This window comes from Ovis canadensis, chromosome 8 (genome assembly GCF_042477335.2).
Source record: "Ovis canadensis isolate MfBH-ARS-UI-01 breed Bighorn chromosome 8, ARS-UI_OviCan_v2, whole genome shotgun sequence".
Taxonomy (NCBI): domain Eukaryota; kingdom Metazoa; phylum Chordata; class Mammalia; order Artiodactyla; family Bovidae; genus Ovis; species Ovis canadensis.
The window spans coordinates 36,314,760-36,333,942 of record NC_091252.1 but is presented as its reverse complement, the minus strand read 5'-3'; the positions used below and the strand labels follow the sequence as shown (position 1 = coordinate 36,333,942).

Here is a 19,183-nt window from a genome sequence, read left to right as displayed (position 1 = left end):
CTGTTAAAGAATAGGATGGTGATCAGATGACTTTAAGAGAATATACTTTTAGAGGTAATAAAAATGAGCCGAGAGTACTTCAGTGATAGTTTGGTTCACTGCATTCATTGGAAAATTTCTACTTTAAAAAATGTGACTTTCATTGATTTTGAATCCCAGCTTTATTAAACGCACAACTTATGTGTAAAGAGTGAGTAGGACGCATCTACATTTGCACTTTCAACAGAACTTTCTGTGACTGGCTGTGCTGCCCAAAATGGCAGCCACCAGCCACATGTGGTGCTACTGAGCACATGAAACGTGGCTAATGTGACTGAGGAATTTTTTTTTAAGTATTTACGTTTGGCTTCCTTGCTGCAAGAGGGATATCTCTAGTTGCAAGGCGAGCACTTCTCACTGTGGTGGCTTCTTCGGTTGTAGAGCACAGGCTCCAGGGTGAGCAGGCTTGCAGCAGCAGTTGCAGCATGAAGGCTCAGAGCAATCGTGGCGCTTGGGCTAAGTTGCTCTGCGGCACGTGGAATCTTCCCGGATTAGGGATTGAACCTCTGTCCTCTGCATGAGCAGGCGGATTCTTAATCACCAGACCACCAGGGAAGTCCTAAACTTTATTTCGTTTCGAGTAATTTAAAATTTAAGTAGCCATATGTGGCTAGTGGCAACTGAACAATGAAAGAAAGTGAAAACTGCAGTCACCTGATCTTAGTTTAACAACGCCACCTAACTTGATGGAATGGAGTCGATTGCTCCTCTGTGACACTGAGCTAATGTGCTAACCTACTATGAAAACTAACCTGAAAAAGTCACATGTGTCCTTACCTTTATTATGTTATCAAGTTCTGAGAGGGTCAGTCGTGGCATCATCAGTGAGTCAGAAGATGTCCTCAGAGAGGTGTTCACCCCTTCTGTCTGCTCCCTTACTCTCTCATGCTGTTTCTGCAGGAGGAAAAGCAAGGGAGAGAGAAAGAGAAGGCCACTTTAGACAAGGAAGGCATTAGGGAGAGTGCTGTCAGCCTGCTGTCACTGCACTCAGACAGATCCTATCTCAGACCCACCACCGAACTGCTGGGCCACGCTAGGGAATTCTACCTAGCCCAGGCTCAGCTGTCTCATTTATAAAATGGAGACAATGAAAGCAAGCTCCTCAGGAGCTTTGAAGAACTGAGTCATGATTATTACTTACAGTGCCACCACATCAAAGAGAACTGACACTCCAAAGAGGGCCTCTGATTCCTTCTCCATAAATGTGAAGTGGGGCCAAGGCTACGGGACTGAACACAGGCTCCGTATTTGCAGTCACTGAAAAGTGACCTAATTCCAGAAAGCATTTATCATGTGCTAACTTTGGGCCAGGCACAAATAGCTCATCTGGACAGGAATAAAGTATATATAAAAGAATCTGAAAGTCTTTTCAGAAATTTAAAGTGACCCTAATATCAAAGCGTAAAATTCTGATCTCGCTTCTTCCTACTCTTTATGTTAGATGCTCAGGTGTTCTGAAGAGGTAAATTGCCCAAGTGTGGATATAGTTTGTCCCTCTTTTTAAAAAAATATTTAAAATTTTTATTTATGTATTTTTGGCTGTGCTAGGTCTTCGTTGCTTCGTGGGCTTTTCTCCAGTCGTAGCAAGCGGGGTCAACTCTCTAGTGGTGGCGCGCGGGCTTCTCACTGAGGGGTCTTCTCTGTGGAGCACACGGGCTTCAGTGGTTGTGGCACACGGGCTCAGCAGTTGCAGCTCTTGGGCTCTAGAGCTCAGGCTCAGTAGCTGTAGCACACAGGCTTAGCTGCTCTGCAGCATGTGGGATCTTCCCGGACCAGGGATAGAACCCGTGTCTCTTGCACTGGCAGATTCTTTACCACTGAGCTACCAGGGGAGCTCTTTCTTCCTTTTTTCCCTTTTCAAAAAATTTTAAAATTGAAGTATAGTTGATTTACAATGCTGTGCTACCTCTGCTGTACAGCGAAGTGACTCAGTTACACACGTATATACATTGCTTTTCTATGTTCTTTCTCCATTATGTTTTATCACAGGATATTAAATATAGTTCCCTGTGCTACACGTTAGAACTTGTTGTCTATCCATTCTAAACATAATACGTTGTATCTACCAACCCCAAACTCTCAGTTCATCCCTCTGCCTTGCCACACCCCTCCTTGGCAACCAGAAGTCTGTTCTCCCTGTCTACAAGTCTGTTTCTGTTTTGGAGATAGGTTCGTTTGTGCCATACTTAGATTCCACATGTAAGTAATACCACATGGTATTGGTCTTTCTCTTTCTGACTTCCTTCACTTGGTATGATAATCTCTAGTTGCATCCATGTTGCTGCAAATGGCATTATTTGGTTCTTTTTTTTTTTATGGCTGAGTAGTATTCTATTGCAGAAAGAAACAGCAACCCACTCCAGTAATTCTGCCTGGAAAATTCCATGGATAGAGGAGCCTGGTAGGCTACAGCCCATGGTGTTGCAGAGTCAGACACGACTGAGCACACACACAGTATCCACTGTATGTATATACTACATCTTCTGCATCCAGTCATCTGTCAATGACATTTTGGTTTTTTCCATGTTTTCACTATTGTGAATAGTGTTGCTATGAATACTGGGGTGCATGTATCCTTTTGAATTGTGACTTTCTCCAGGTATATGCCAAGGAGTGGGACTGCTGAGTCATATGGTAGTTCTACTGCTAGTTTTTTAAGGCATCTTCATATTGCTTTCCATAGTGGCTGCACTAATTTTTATTTCCACCCACACTGTGGGAGGGTTCCCTTTTCTCCACACCCTCTCCAGCATTTGTTATTTGTAAACTTTTAAATAATGTCCATTCTGACCAGTGTGAACTGACAGCGCACCACAGTTTTTATTTGCATTTCTCTAATAATTAGTGGTGTTGGGTATCTTTTTCATGTGCTTCTTGGCCTTCCGTATTTCTTCTTTGGAGAAATTTCCATTTTTCCATTGGGTTGTTCCAAGTGCGGATATATTTTCTGATGAACACTTTGATTTATACTTGCCACTCTGGAGTTTCACAGGCAGGGATGCTGTGATTCTGAAGAAACACTGTGGCATTTCAGAGATTGAAAGGAACATAGAGTGAAACTTTAGGAGGGGAAAAAGTAAAAGCCTCAGTTTTTAATCTGAGTAAAAAATGAGCTGAAGTTACTTTAGAAATGGTAATTTAAATTGGAATTGAAATTTTTGTTATGGTACGATATCACAGAAATCATTACAAAAGCCTACACTTGAATGATATATTTTAAAACTTTTTAAGTTCCTCTTAATGTCCTGTCTCACTCCCTGGACTCTTTTCTAATTTAGTGGAAAAGAAGAATGGAACCCATTTTCTCCACATACCTTGCTACAGGGGAAGACATAGGTCTAGCGACAGAAAAGCTTCTCATTTGAACATCCTCTTAAAGTAAGAACTTTAAAAAAATAAAATCAATTGCTCTTCAAAATCCATCAAGCTTAATACAGTATGACTATCTGGGATTAACCATTCTTGTCTTCACAAGGGTAGTTATACAGCTCTGCACAAAAGCAATATTTTAAAGTACGTAAGGAAGAAGGGTGAAAAAGATTGGCATTATCTGGATCTCTCAGAGCAGTTTTCTCGTTACAGAATCTGAGATATGACCCCTTCCAGAAGCTCGTCTATCTGAGCTGCCTTATGGGAACACAGCTAACACCCTGAAGTAACAACCAAGCTTCCAAACCATGTGCAAACAGCACTGCCTGATAAGCTCATTGGTAGGAGTTGGAAACGATGTGCTTCAAGTTAAAGGGCTTCTATCACTCGCCAGATACAGAATTAGACAGAAATGAATAAAATTAGCTTTGAAACAGATATTCTTACAGAGAGATGGACAATTTGAACAGAAGAAAATTTAGAAACTAATAAATAGTGAAAAATGACATAATTAGTATTTTTTAGCATGCTTCAATATCCACATATGCCAAAAATAAAAGTCTGCTCAGACTTAAAAAAAAGAGACAGAAAGTCTTGGGAAGGTGGAACTTTGGTTTATCAGAGTCCCTAAATAGACAGAATCTCATATTCATCTGATAAAGATTTTTATTATTCTGTTATCCTTTCACATTGGGAGTAGGAAGACAAAATAAATAATGTAATCACTAGTTGTGTGGCTATTATTTGCACACATCAAAATGATTGAACTTTGTGGTTATTTTTGGTTTTGTATAAGGACTGAAATTTTGGCATTTTTTTTTAAGCCATACTGTAGTTCTTACAGGGAAATGTGATATTAAAACACTTATGGTGAGTGGGGGAGACATCTACTAGCAGATGATCACAATACAGAAGCAAGAATGGAGGGCAGTGGAGGAGGCTATTTTAGTTGAGAAATAACAAAGGCCCACACTGAAGAAGTCGTAGAAGAACGGAAAAGAAGGAAGATAGTTAAAAATACTCCAAAGGTAAAATGGGCCAGATCCTGTTTTGACAGGATGTGAGGGTGGGAAAAATTCAAGGATAAGGATGAGTCCCAGTAACTTTCTTAAATTCTGCTTAAAGAATTTATTTTGTATTACACGCATAATTTTGTTGTGCCAGATAATCATGTTTTTGTTTTTAAACAAAAATGCTATCCTGACCATTATTATTCTAAAAAAATATTGGCTAAGAGATTGCTCCAATGGTGCAAAATGGCGATAATAAGTACAATTCACTTTTATTTAGGAAATTTGACAATGACTTACTGAAAGGTAGTGATGACTGAAAATCAGGATGGAGAACCTAATTTAAGTTGGGTTTGCTGATAACATAATTGAAGTAATGAATTTGCTCATAGCTGCTTCCTATTTCTGACACTGCTTTTAGAGGCACATGTTTTCCTATCAGAAAATGACCATTCACAGTGATGGTGTGAGCGCATGTATTGCTCAGGGTAGAAGTGTAAGCACCACCAGTTCTAAATCTGGAGGTGTGGGCATGCACAAATCCTGGCCCCGTAAGGTGACCACTTTGGCAAGCTCTGGCCAAGCCTGGGAAATTTTTTCACCTCTTTGTAAGACCTTAGCTTGAATTAGACTCCCTATCTCTGCAGCTGCTGACCAGTCAGGCTGTGAGATTTGCTAATCAGGCCCTTCCAAAATCACACATATCCTTACAGGAAACACGGTTCTTGGTTGCTTTGGGATTTTTAGTACTCTTGGTATAAAAGAAGTTATACACAAGAATTACGCCTTGTTTTCTCAGTTGCAAGAGAAATACATCCAACACAGGCAGACAGAAGCATGAAGAACAACTGCATTCTTCTTAATCAACACACAAGCTAAACAACTGCAACAGTTTCAACTTGATTTTAGTTGTACACACTTATATTAGCAAATGACAGTGGCAAAAGGTGTGCAGATAATTTTAAAAATAAAGATTTAAATGTACCAATATTTTAAAAACTGTTTACCAACTGTCTTGTCTTAGGATAACTTCGTACTGTATTAATATATGCCCCAAATGCATTTACATTTAGTCCACTGTACCTCATGGTCCCGCTGCCTGGCTGCTGTGGCTCTGTTCATGTCTTCAGCATCCCTGACATGGTTAAGGGCCTGGTCAAGTGATTCCTGGAGGTCTGACAGCTTGGCGTTATAGTCGTCCAGCTGCTCCAGGACCACAGGAAACAGAGAGCGAGTGTCATTGTACTGCCTCTGCCAACTCTCAGCCTGGCTCAGCACTGGGGAGAAAGGTACACAGAAACTCAGTCTGGGCTCCTCCCTTCTCCTCCCATCCCAGCCCACAGAAGCAAAGATGCAAATTTGGCAGGCGATGTCCTTAGCATCAGTGACTGAAGCTGTTGGTCACAAAAATGGCCCCATTATTTGAAGTTTTAAATACTATTTTGTAGGATTTGGACCGTCCTAGACCACCATCAGCTAAAAAGGGAGTTGATTAGTTTTCCTGTCAAGATGCTGCCTTATGTGGAAATGATGTCATTCAACTAGGTTGATTATTACACAGATTATTCATAGTTTTACCATACAAACGAAACTTGGATATACTACAGTTTTACTATTAGAGATATCTCCAATTATTTTGTCTATTATTGGAAAATGTACAACCACTCATCTTCTGTATTCTCTCCAGGCAGCTATTTTTAGTTAGCTCCTTTATTTCGGTCAAACTTAATCATTATTCTGGAATCATTATTCTGAAAGATAGAATGGCAATGAAATATTCTTAAACTTTGCCTATGTATTAATTCTCTAATCAAAGTTACATGCATTGCTTCTGTACCTTGATTCTATTTTTTCTCCAGGGACTATCAGTCTGTCTTATTGAGGTTTTGTATTTACTTTCATCATCATGAGCAGAAAGATACAAGTTCACAGCTGAGTAGAGAAAGTGGCTGAAAAAATGCCTTTACTCAGTGGAAGGCTGCTAAGTGGGAGATGTATTTGGTTCCATTTCCCTAGAGTAGTCTTGTTAAATCCCCAAATAGGCAAAGCATCTGGCTGTGACATGAGAGCTCCAGGCTTCCTGACTGCTGGCCTCATCTGGACTCAGAAACGGGCCTGAGATTCTGCCTTATTTCTTACTGTTTCTAAGACCTTGTAAGTCTGCTATCACAATACACCTTTATGCCAAAAATACTCCTCTATTAAAATATTCACAATAAGTTTTAACAGAAGTTGATACTGACAATTGTAGGAAAATGATCTAATGTAGGTGTTCTTAACCCTTTCTGTATCATGGGCCCCTTTACAACCTGGCAAAGCCTTCAGATTCCTTCTTATATGTTTTTAAAGGTACAAGATAAAATATGTAGCACAAAAAAGATTATAAAAATTGGTAATTTAATAATACATGTGCTTCCTTATCAGTGTGTTAACTAATAAGATTTAGAGGTGAAACCAGTAACTACTAAAATTCTTGAATTATTGATGAATTTAACATTGTGAAATAACAGTGACAACTAAAATATGATACACAAACTTGTAGCCTCTTTTCATTGACTGTGTAGATTAAAATGGACACAATTTTTTGTAACTCTTCTATCAAGAGTCAAGTCTTTTTCCTCACCCATGAATCTGGGCTGGTTTTGACCAACAGAGGGCTTCCCTCATATCTCAGTTGGTAAAGAATCCATTTGCAAAGCAGAAGAGCCCAGTTTTATTCCTGGGTTGGGAAGATCTCCTGAAGAAGGGATAGGCTACCCACTCCAATATTCTTGGGCTTCCTTTGTGGCTCAGCTGGTAAAGAATTCACCTGCAATGTGGGAGATCTGGGTTTGATCCCCAGGTTGGGAAGATCCCCTGGAGAAGGGATAGGCTACCCACTCCAGAATTCTGGTGTGGAGAATTCCATGGACTATACTTGCAAAGAGTTGGACATGATTGATCAACTTTCACTTTCACTTTGACCAACAGAATGAATATGACATTGCTGAGTTCCAAGGCTAGGCCTTGAGAGACCTTGTACTTTCCATTCCTGCCCTCCTGGAAGGCTTCTGCCATATGAACAAGCTCAGTGAGCTCCCCAGAGAATAAAACCCCACATGGAGGGAGATGCCCGGCCATCCCAGCTAAGACCCCAGACATGTGAGTGAACTCCACCACATGGAGCAGAGATGACCTGTCTAGGTTGAGTCCAACCCAAACTGCCAACCTATGAAATCATGAACAAATAAATGCTTATTGTTTTAATGTTTGGGGTAGCCTGTGAGATAGTAATTGATAACTGATATAGTGACCAAGTCATAGATTCACTAATACTACTGTGGTTTGTTATTTACATTAGTCATTAAAGGGAATGTTAAATTTCCAGTGAGGTTTCAAAGTCATTAAAAGTCACTCACGGATATCAGAACATGAATGTTGCTGGACTTCCTTACATCTTTACTGCTTTCTCAATGAGACTTCTCTTACTGAAGTTCTGGGAATTGCTTCCCTTCGCTTTCCTTCTCCTGTTTTTTTCACTAGCTGCTGTATTCCTATTTTCTCTCCTCAGGAGTAAAATCTTGTAGATTCCTGTGGAATCTCAGCAGTTTCTCAAAACCTGAAGGTTGGGTCTGGATTTAAAATTCCTGGTCTATATATATAGAGAGAGTCAAGCTGTCCTGAAGAACTCCCTGAGGCCACTTTAAATGCTCAGTGACTCTGAATATTGGGAACTGGTTGCTTTGACCAAATGTTGCCCTGTGACTAGGTGTCCTCTCTTGGACTCACAAAGGAAGCAGACATGTGCTGGCCTCTAGAAGTTGAATATACCTACATTCATGGGCTTCGTCTGCCTCCTCGTCCACAAGTTCCCGTTGGGTGAGGAAAGGCTGACGGCGTCGGATCTCCTCAAGCATCTTCTGTGCCAACACTAGCTTCTCAGAGATTTCCTCAGAGCTAAGTTCCTGCTCTTCCCCATAATACAGCATCTTGCTGCTGATCTCTGAAAGGAAGGGCATGGTGAGAGAAGGCAGGAGGGAGAGGTGATGGGGAGTCTGACAGTGACGTCACTGAAAACACAAACAGTGAGGGGAATGGGCAGGGCTGATCCTAAAGCAGAGACAGAGACCCAATGCAAAGACAGCGTGGTGATGGTCATGCTGAGAATACTGGTGCTGGCCCTGGAGTTCATCATATATTCCAGGGAGAGCTTAAACCAAAGGAAGTCACTCTTTTCTGCTTTTTATCTGGCAACTTCAAAACAAGAGTGGAATTAATGCAAAATTTGCTCTGATTTCAGATGAGTCTGATTTCACCGTGATTCAAAACTAATATTTAAGAAACACAAATCTAGGGTCTTTGATCAATCTTTTATATAATAAAATATATAATTTGGAGAAAATGTTCTGATGTATCACCTGTCACACATAGGAGGCCCTGGAGATATTAATTGTAATTTAGCCAAGGATTTTAGCTAAGCTCTAAGCCAAAATGAGTGTATACTGATGGCTGCTCAAGTGAGTCTTTCAGATTGTTGTACAGACTAGATATAATACAGAGGTTTCTTACAGCAGGATGTGAGCTTTTAATCATTTATATATATATATAGCAACTGCTGTTTGCCTTCTGTGGTATAACTGCCTGGCAAGACTGTTTAATTCTGACTCTGGGTCATTCTCAGCCTACATCCATAAGTAGCATCCATTTCAGAACCAGAGGGACTGCTGAGGCTCAGAGGCATTAGATGGGTTGTCTGAATATTGGCAGAGCTGAGCAGGCCTCTGGCTCCCTCTTCCTACTATATATGATCAGATGAAAGTTATGTAATTGCCACCTTGTCCTACGGTAGCTCCAGGAGGAAGCATTTTATCTTCCTGGCATAAATGAAATTGTCTGTCTATGGTTTACTATGATCTATGTGGTTGGCCAGACAAGATGGGTAAACAACACTGGTCTCACATAAATCATACCAGGATAAGGGCTTGTATTTTATATGGATAACAGCTTGAAGGTCACCAATAGTTATTTTAGAGATGGCTGGGAATAAGGAATGACACACTATTGGTGTTGTGCAGCATCCCTGAATTCTGAAGCAAGGGAGATAAATGGTGGAAGAGGTTTTCAGTACTGTAAATATTACTGATAAAAGTTTTAGAGAAACTAAGATATGCTTAAACAAAACTCAAGAAGGAATTAAATACTCATTTCTCAAGTAAAGTCTAAAATATTAACCCTTGAAGTAAACTAAACATATATTTTCCTTAGATCTAGCATTGGCAATGCTGAATTTCTTGGCGTTTTGATGCAGATATTATATTTACAATCTGGCTTATTTTATTTTAGCCATGTCTGCTCTATATTAGAAAAAGGAAATACAGAGAATAACATTTATGCTTTTGGTCTTTGAAGGCTGTTCATACATTATTTTAAAAAGGTAGAAACTGATGGAAATTACTGTTTTCTATTTACATTTCTTTTGTATTTTTTCCTTCTTATCCTATGACCTAAGGGTCAAATAAGAAGGCTCAGATTCCTTCCAAATAAAATACCCTAGAATCAAAATTTGAGTTAGACAGCAAAGGTGAACTGTTTTGTTTTTGTTTTTTTTTTCCTGAATGGCTAAGATCTAGGATGCTGGCTTCATCTGCTGCTGAGAGGGACATTTATTTCTTAAATAGATGAGATCAGCTAATCTAGGTTTAATCTTACTTTTTGAACAAATCAATTTTAACTATAAAATATTATAGGGAAAGAACATTTTATTGGTAGATGCAAAAGCATGAAATAGTAAGGACGGGAGCAGGGGATGTTTGAAATGCATACCATTTGTTTTTATTATGTATTATGGGCACCGAAGGAAATACAGCGAATGATTAATCTTGGCTCAATACATCCCTTGTCCTGGAATATGCTCCCTCTACCTCAGTATAAAGATATGAATCTTCCATTGTGAGTCCCTTTACTGTCATTGTGCCCTTGAGATGTACTTGTAGTTGTCATCCAGCTCTTAATATATAGGATAATAAAAACTATGGAAACACACAAATACTGCATCTTAGCAGACTGTAACCCAAGTAAATTCTCTTTATCTTAGAACCAAAGCAATCGCCTGTTTTCTGTCGGTAAACTGAAGGCTTGCTTTCAGCGTGCTATCAAGATAGCCTTCAAAATGCAGCCGGCATTTACAAGAAGCTGGAATACAAGTAAGTAAACCCACAAGAAGAAAAGTAAAATCTGACAGTTTTATGCTTTTTGCAAAGAACTCTTCCACACCCCTTCTTGGCTTTTCTTCTGGACTGGGGACCAGAGTATGCACCTGCCTGGTTCTTAGGACAGCATCAGAGGGACAGCGCAGGATAACTTGGATTAGTGGACAGTTGACTGCCGCTCTAAAGCCAGGGTTTTCACTGTGAATAACTGAGAAAAATGTGACTCCTACTCAACTTGCATTTTAGAGACAACACAGAATGTAATTTCCTCTACTGGAAAGGTATACTGGCATTTCACTTCTGTGAAATGTGTGGAAAAGGAATGATTTTTAACGTACATTCTTTTTTTTTTTTCCTTTTGGCTGCACTGCCTGAGTCCTAACCACTGGACTGTCAGGAAATTTCCTCTACTCTCCACATTTATTATTAAAAATAGACAGTAAGTAGAGATGAGTGCTCAGAAGTCCCAGACAAACAAATGTGAAAGAAGATCTTACATGAGTTTGAAATGGTAACTCTCTAACAACAGGCCCCGGCACACAATAAACACTAACAGTAGCCATTACTGTTATTGCTGTTAATAACATGACTGATTCCTTAACATGGAGCTGAACCAGTAGAGAGTATATTTACCTTGGATTTTATCCCTCATATTGTGGGCTTGCTCTGCAAGCTGAGTTGCGTGGTTAATGGTATCCATGCTTTCCTTCTGAGCCAACTGGACCTTTCTTGAAGCTTGGCTTTCCTATAAATAATCCGTATAAACACCAGATTAATTTTACGAGAAGGAAGGCTGTGTATGTGCATGTGGGGGTGGGTGAGCATAATGTATTCTGTAAACATAAATTTCCCTGACATGCCAAAGTTCTGTAACATAAAATGGACTCATGCATGAAGATGGATGTGATGACCAGTTTCAGAATTACAGATGCTATTTCTATTCCTAAGCCATCAGTCACAGTTCAATCCAAACCACCCATCTTTCATAAGTAATCTACTCTTTGAATTTTTACTGTATCTCAAGATGCCAGACTAGGGAATTATCCATGTCTGCTGATCAGTTTGACATTGTGTTGACTTAAATGCTTAAGGGTTCAAAGGGAAACATGTTGAGAAAGCAGGCAGATCTCAAAATGTTCCATGCATCCAGTGGCTTCTGGGTGGTCCAGCCACTGCTGCAACTAAATTACCACAGAGATTGAAAGGATTATGCTCACTAGGCTAAACGCTATTTTCAGTGCTGCCTTCCAAATTCCCATCAACACTGAAGGCACTTGTGTACAAATAATTACTCAAGGAGCTTTGGCTCAGAGTGAATGAAGTTCTCTGAGAAGCTGATTTCATTCTTCCAACTCTGTTTCAGAACTCACACGTAGGATCTGTCAAGATGTGGCTCCTGAAGAAAGGATGTGTGGGTATGCACGTGTACATGTGTATTTCTCTCTGTGTGTATAAAGACAGAAGAGAAAGTAAAGTGAAAATGTAGTCACTTGGTTGTGTCCAACTCTTTGCAATCCCAGGCACCTCTGTCCATGGAATTCTCTAGGCAAGTATACTGGAATTCTCTAGGCAAGAATACTGGAATTCTCTAGGCAAGAATACTGGAGTGGAAGGCCATTTCCTCCTCCAAGGAATCTTCCTGATTCAGCGATCGAACCTGGGTCTCATGCATTGCAGACAGATTCTTTACTGTCTGAGGCACAAGGGAAGCATGTCTTAAAAAAATAGTTCAAGGCCAGGACACCAGCCTGGATGCACAGCATGGGGATGGGTACTTACTGTGGCATCAGAAAGACGGATTCATGGGTTATATTTAAGAGGTGGGATACTTCTTCAGTCTGGCATTTGATCAAGCGCCCACTCGCCTTGCCCAGTGTCTTTCTGGCTCAGCTCTGTGACAAAGGAGCTGTACCTGCCTGGATTGCCAGGTGACCTGCTACACAGAGTGCTGGCTGGTAGGCCCCCAGAACAGGAGAGTGGCTGTTTCAAATCTCTCTCATCTCTTGTTCCGGTGGGAGGATTAGGCCATGCTTTTACCTGGAATGTTTTTATGCAACCCACTCCAGTAGTCTCGTCTGGGAAATCCCAGGGACAGAGGAGCCCAGCACCACAGGCCATGGAGTCACAAAGAGTTGGAGGCGACTGAGTGACTAAACCACCACCACAAAGCATGACCCAAGCCACCGGCCCTTCAAGGAGGAGAATGCAGAAATGGTATCCTAGCAAACACACGCCCGGGAGCTTTCCGTCCGCACTGTGTCCAACATCCCTCCAAACAAAGCTCCCCGTGCAGCAATACTGCAGCTCCTTCGCTGCAATGCGTGCTCTCTGAATGGACACAACAATCTGAGTCACATGTTCTTTCCCCAGTTTCAATCTCCCTCTTTCCCTGTTCTACTGCTTTCTGGAAACACAAGCTTTGTGGTCACTTTAAAATTAGATGATGCAGAAAATAAGATCAATCTTATTCGTAACTTCATCCCTCCCTGCTTTTAAAAAATAGGGACACAGACCTATAAAACATTAAAAAAAATTTTAAGAAGTTGATTTTTGGTCCAGTTTAAATTCAGTTGTATTTACAAAATACAACATGCATATTTTTGACTTTGGCTTTATCCTTCAAGGGAAAAGGTTTATTGTTATTACTGTGTTCATTTATTTCTTGATATGGAAACTCTGAATTCACTGAAGTAATGAAAGACAGCTAGAAGATAACTCAAAGACAAGCTCTTTCGACCAACACCAGAGGGCACTTAGATATACATATTTAAAAAAAGACAGCAGCAAAGAGGAACATCTGTTACTTTAAACTGCAAAATTACTGGATATAATATACAGTGATGCCTTATTTGAAAGTTCTACAGTCTTCTTTAACTTTGATTATGGAAGGAAAATAATGATATGGGCACATGGTAAAACAGGTGCACCCTGCTCTAAGTAAAACTGTATTGAAAAATTAGCTCACAACTGTAAGCTGGTTGATGTTTAGCATTACAAATGGATTAATCGTTTACCTCAGCAGTGAATTCTGACACATATTTGATGTAAAAGGTAGCAAGAATTTAATTTACTATACAGGGAATAAAGTATAGTGTACCTAGAATACTATTCTATTGAGTGAGGATGGTAATCATTATCTAGCATGGTCCAGACTCTTTTGAGAGTGAAAGGGGATCTTTTAATAATAGCTCTAAGATAAGCATAAACAGAGGCAGTGCTGGACAAAACAGGCAGTAGGAATATTGGTGCGCCATTTCACAATCTGTACGGTGATGTCTACTTGGGTTTAACTATCTCTTAAACATTGAAATACTTTTCCAGCCTTGATCTCTTCTCTTGAGCTACAGACTCAAATCTCTGGCATCCACAGGTACTTCACCTGACGAGGTCCAGAGAATCCATTCTGAATTATCAGTCTTGGCCATTTATTTTTCCAAGTCTAATAGCTTACATCTTTGCACCTCCTCATATTCAGCTGGTCACTGAATCGCTTTGATTTCACTTGCCATTCTGGCCTCTCTTCTTCCCCACCACTAGTTTCAGTTCATCCCAGTTCACTGCAATTTCCTTTCCAATGAAGACAAGGTAGCAACTGACTGCTCTTGTTTGGATTACTGTGACAGTCTACTAACTGGTGTCCCTGTCTTCAGTCTTAAACTCACCAATTTATCACCCCCACTGCAGAGGAAGGTTTCTGAAACTTCGCACCTAATCAACTCATTGTTGTAGGTAAATGCTCCAATATCTTCCAAAGTCCATAGGATAAGCATAGTGGGCAAGGGTCTTCACGATTTGGCCTCTGAGAGCCTCTTCAGCATTGTCTTCTGCTCCTTGCTTTTTTAGTTAATATTCTGCAATGCCAAGGCTGAAATTCTACAGTCTTCTGGTCAACTGTAATTGAAACATATTTTGACTTTTTGTTCTGTCTTTTTATCAGGATTGGAGATGAGGCTTTTGATGTATGGAAGTGACCTACTTTCCTTCCAATCCTAAAGGTCTTCATACATGCTGCTGTAGCTGAAGGAGTAAGGATGAGATGGAGATGGAGAAGTGTAGGGAACAGTGTGGCACCCTCCTGAGCCAGCTCTTGGGAGACTGGGCTCTAGATCCAGATGGCAAAGGGCAGCACTGAGACTGGGAGAGGGTCACTATCTTCACTTCTGCTTGTAGCCTAGTTCACTCTGGCTCTGAGCATGGTGTGTTCGGGAACACGGGAGAGTGGAATCTTGACAGAGGCTTTGGTATTTCATTACAGACATGATCAGCAGTGGCAAAATCGAGACTTTTTTGAGCAGCAGCTCTTTGGGAACACAAATGCATGGGTATCCTTTAGGGGTTTCCCAGAAGTTGCTGTTGTTCAGTCACTCAGTCATGTCTGACTCTTTGCAACCCCATGGACTGCACCACGCTAGGCTTCCCAGTCCTTCACCATCTCCTAAAGCTTGCTTAAACTCATGTCCATCGAGTCGGTGATGCCATCCAACTATCTCATCCTCTCTTGTCCGTTTCTTCTCCCACCTTGAACCTTTCCCAGCATCAGGGTCTTTTCTAATGAGTCAGTTCTTCGCATCTGGTGGCCAAAGGATTGGCACTTCAGCTTCAGCATCAGTCCTTCCAATGAATATTCAGGACTGATTTCCTTTAGGATTGCCTGGTGTGCTCTCCTTGCAGTCCAAGGGACTCTCAAAAGTCTTCTCCAACACCATAGTTCAAAAGCATAAATTCTTCAGTGCTCAGCCCTCTTTATGGTCCAACTCTCACATCCATACATGACTACTGGAAAAATCATAGCTTTGACTATACGGTCCTCTGTTGGCAAAGTAATGTCTCTGGTTTTTAATACGCTGTCTAGGTTGGTCATAGCTTTTCTTCCAAGGAGCAAGTATCTTTTAACTTCCTGGCTGTAGTCACCATCTGCAGTGATTTTGGAGCTCAAGAAAATGAAGTCTCTCACTGTTTCCACTTCTATTTGCCATGAAGTGATGGGACTGGATGCCATGATCTTAATTTTTTTAATGTTGAGTTTTAAGTCAGCTTTTTCACTCTCCTCTTTCACCTTCATCAAAAGACTCTTTAGTTTCTCTTTGCTTTCTGCCATAAGGGTGGTGTCATCTGCATATCTGAGGTTATTGATATTTCTCCTGGCAATCTTGATTCCATCTTGTGCTTCACCCAGCCTGGCATTTTGCATGATGTACTCTGCATATAAGTTAAATAAGCAGGGTGACAATATACAGCCTTGATGTATTCCTTTCCCAATTTGGAACCAATCTATTGTTCTATGTCCAGTTCTAACTGTTGCTTCTTGACCTGCATACAGGTTTCTCAGGAGGCAGGTAAATTTCCATAAGTATAGGGTGGGAAGAGGTAGTAGGATTTATCAAAAGAGGGCTAGATATGGAAGCTTAGATATGGAAGTTGGGGCAAAAACCCAGTAACTTTAAGTTAATGTAAACTGTGAGATTTGGGTTACATTAGATTCACGTAACAGCTACTTTGCATACAGAGGGTGCAGTTGTCCCTTGAACAATGCAGGTGTTTGGGGCACTGATACAGTTGAAAATCCACATATAACTTTACAGTTGGCCCCAATATCTGAGGTTCTATATCCTTGGACTCAACCAACTGTGGATCATGTAATACCATTGTACCATAGTATCAAAAAACACCTGTGTGTAAGTGGATCCTCGAAGTTCCAACCCAAGTTGTTCAAGGATCAACCACATTTTCAATTTTTAGAGGCAACATTACTGTGATTTTTACCACACTGAGGGAATCTACAGTGAAATTCTTCATTCTAGTTAAAGCTAAATATTGTGAACTCTTCTTGATAAAAGGCTTTCTAAGACAAAGCTTTTATTACATCCTTCTAAGAATCAATTATGAACTTTTCTAGACCAAGGGCTTGAAGGATGCTTGAGAAGTCATTAAGACTAGCTCTGGGTGTTTGTTTCAAAATGTTTCAGCAGGTTCTTGTACCATCAGGACTGTTGATATCACAACAAGAACGATGTTATTTTCAGTAGGAATCAATGGAAACAACTGGGTTAATGTTCTAGTAGCTTTATCATCAACTTCCTGCTTTGATGATCTGTTCTTGTTGCTCAGGAGCCTTTTCTATTATGATATTCTTTTGAAGCTTACATTATTTCCTCCCCATGAAAACCTGCATTTAAATAATATTGGAAGTAGGAAAACTGTACAAGAAAACAATCAGTAACTCTGTATCTAAGCTATGGGAGGAACTAATCTTGGTGAAAACATTTCCTCAAGAATTTGAGACACTTCCAGCAAGTTCCAGCCATGACATAGAAATGAAATTACAATGAGTTTCACAAAGATTTCTTTCATGGTATTTTCCTTTGAAATTTAAGAGATCTCACTGCTCCTCAAATGCTAATGGTTGGATTAATATGCTCTATTGCATGGAGAAAGGGGGACACAATTTTTATATGCATTTAAAAGCAGTTGAATCTTCTAAGGATTCAATTAAAGTAATTCATATTTTTAGAAGCATAATCTCTTAGTTTAAGAGGTCCAAGGTCAAAGAGATTATCAGAGTCATTTTAACTATTATTTTTGCAGAAAATGAGAATTGTTTCTGAAAAGAACAACAGTTTATGTCAAATATTAGTATCTGAAAGCAGAAATTCCAGGGTACTCTGGGCAGAACTGGTGGAACATAATCAGGGGAAAAAATGTGTTAAAGATTTTAGTATATTAAACATGGTGCCTTGGAGCTTAGTTGCATTTTCTATTTTTTTATTAGATGGATATTTTTCCATTAGACCCTTGGGGAATGACTTTGCTCATGTTTTAATGTTTTTGTTAATTTGTGAGAGCTTTTACAAGCCACATTTCCCTCAACATTTTTCTTAGTCTCACAGACTTTTTTCATTTATTTAATTGTTTTACTGAGTATTTGCAATTTTACCTTGTCAAATCTATTATTTCTTTTTACTACAATTCTTCACACTATATTTAATTGCATTTTTATTTCAAGATTTAATAATTATCTAGTTCTGTTTTCTTGAAAATTTTAGATTTAAACTAAAGTCTTTAATCTGTTTGAAGTTCATTTTATTAATAGTGTATGGTAAAAAATGAGGATCCAAAGTGTTCTTTCTTCCCAGCCAAACTGCAAAATTGCTTTCTCAACACAATTTCTCCTCTTTCCTTTTATTATTTAATGCATCCTGTAACAAACATTTAAAGTTTATATTCTATGTAATAAAGTTTACTTCTGGACGCTCTATAGCTCTTGGCCATAAAATGTTAAGGCAAACAGCCGAACGAATATCCAAATGAAATATATATCAATGGTATTTACCAGCAGCAAACACAACGAAAGTTCCCCATAAACATGGTTTTTCAAGGAAACCAATCAAAATGGAAGATATAGTAGAGACCAAGTGTTTAACTTTATCCTCAGGTTTTGCCTTGATTTATTTTAAGGCACCTGGGTCCCTGTATTTTTTTTCTGGGCTGTTAAGCCTCAGCCATTTGTGACTAGCCAGTCTCACACTAGCTAAATCCCTCATTGAAGTTAGTCTCAGAGACCAAATACATACCTTTTCAGCTAATTCCTCCACGTCAGACTGAAGGCTTTTCATTGTGTTTTCAGCATTGTTGATTTGTATCTTTCTTAGGACATACTGGTTTTCTCTTTCTGACAATTTTGTCTGTGGATTAAAAAAAACCAAATACATATTTTTCCATAGTCAGTAGATGTGCACACCAGGTTTATAAAAATAAACAGAAAACCCTTTCAGTGTAAGAGGACTACAGTAGAGAGTTAGCCTTTATTCTCAAAATAGTGGGGTCCACAGGCTACTGCAAGCTGGTATGAAATTTGAGGTCTGCATGAGGAGACTGAGATCTCTGGGGACAGAAATTCTGTGAGCTCCCCTCAGCAGGCTGGAGAATCTGGTGTGGGCTGTGCTGGTTCTGAGGAAAGGGTACTTTTTGCAAATTTGCAAAATGGCTCAATAGAGACGGGCGGTGGCCTTGCTTGTCTGAGCTTTAAAATTTCAATTTCGGCAGGTCTTCGAGGAAATGATAACCCACCTTGATCAATGAAAGTTGAGTTCTAGAAATTAAGTTTCCTCTTTCTAATGTAAGGAGAACAATTATTTTTATTTCAGACAATTTGCCCTTTTCATTTCCATTTTTGAGGAGTTTGCACCAGGTGTAGCTTTCCTTAAATTTGGAGTAAGTCCTTCAATCTGGGCACTGACTTCCTATCAGCTACAAAACTATTATATCTGATATAATAACTAGTTCTACCTTGAAGCTGTCCTTTTGGGGAAAGAGGATTCAAGCAGTATCAGGGGGACTGAGTCTGGGTGACTCCTCTGAGAAATACTGCCTTCATGTGTCCAAATAGATGAGTTTGGACAAAAAACAATTCCCCAACTGGGAATAGAGTGCTTACTAAGACTTCATCCAGCTTTACAACTTTGTGATTTTTATTTTGTTCTACACTTTGCTGATTTGGGCAATTGCTGTGGATATTATTTGTACCTCCTAAAAGCAGAGAACTGAGCACTTTCTATGTTAGATTCTATTCTGACTGCT

At 39.8% G+C, this 19,183-nt stretch overlaps 1 protein-coding gene across 8 annotated transcripts in view; it reads right to left on the bottom strand.

The window, feature by feature from the left end:
* The window catches only part of LAMA4 (laminin subunit alpha 4), a 145,125-nt gene that overhangs the window by 57,380 nt on the left and 68,562 nt on the right, over nt 1–19,183 (bottom strand). For all 8 annotated transcript variants that reach the window (XM_069598067.1, XM_069598068.1, XM_069598074.1 and 5 more), the window contains exons 9-13: nt 18,178–18,288; nt 11,240–11,351; nt 8,233–8,400; nt 5,502–5,695; nt 817–933 (exon numbers count right to left, since the gene is read on the bottom strand). In XM_069598067.1, coding sequence (XP_069454168.1) covers nt 817–933; nt 5,502–5,695; nt 8,233–8,400; nt 11,240–11,351; nt 18,178–18,288 — 702 coding nt within the window. The remainder of the gene's footprint in view (nt 1–816; nt 934–5,501; nt 5,696–8,232; nt 8,401–11,239; nt 11,352–18,177; nt 18,289–19,183) is intronic.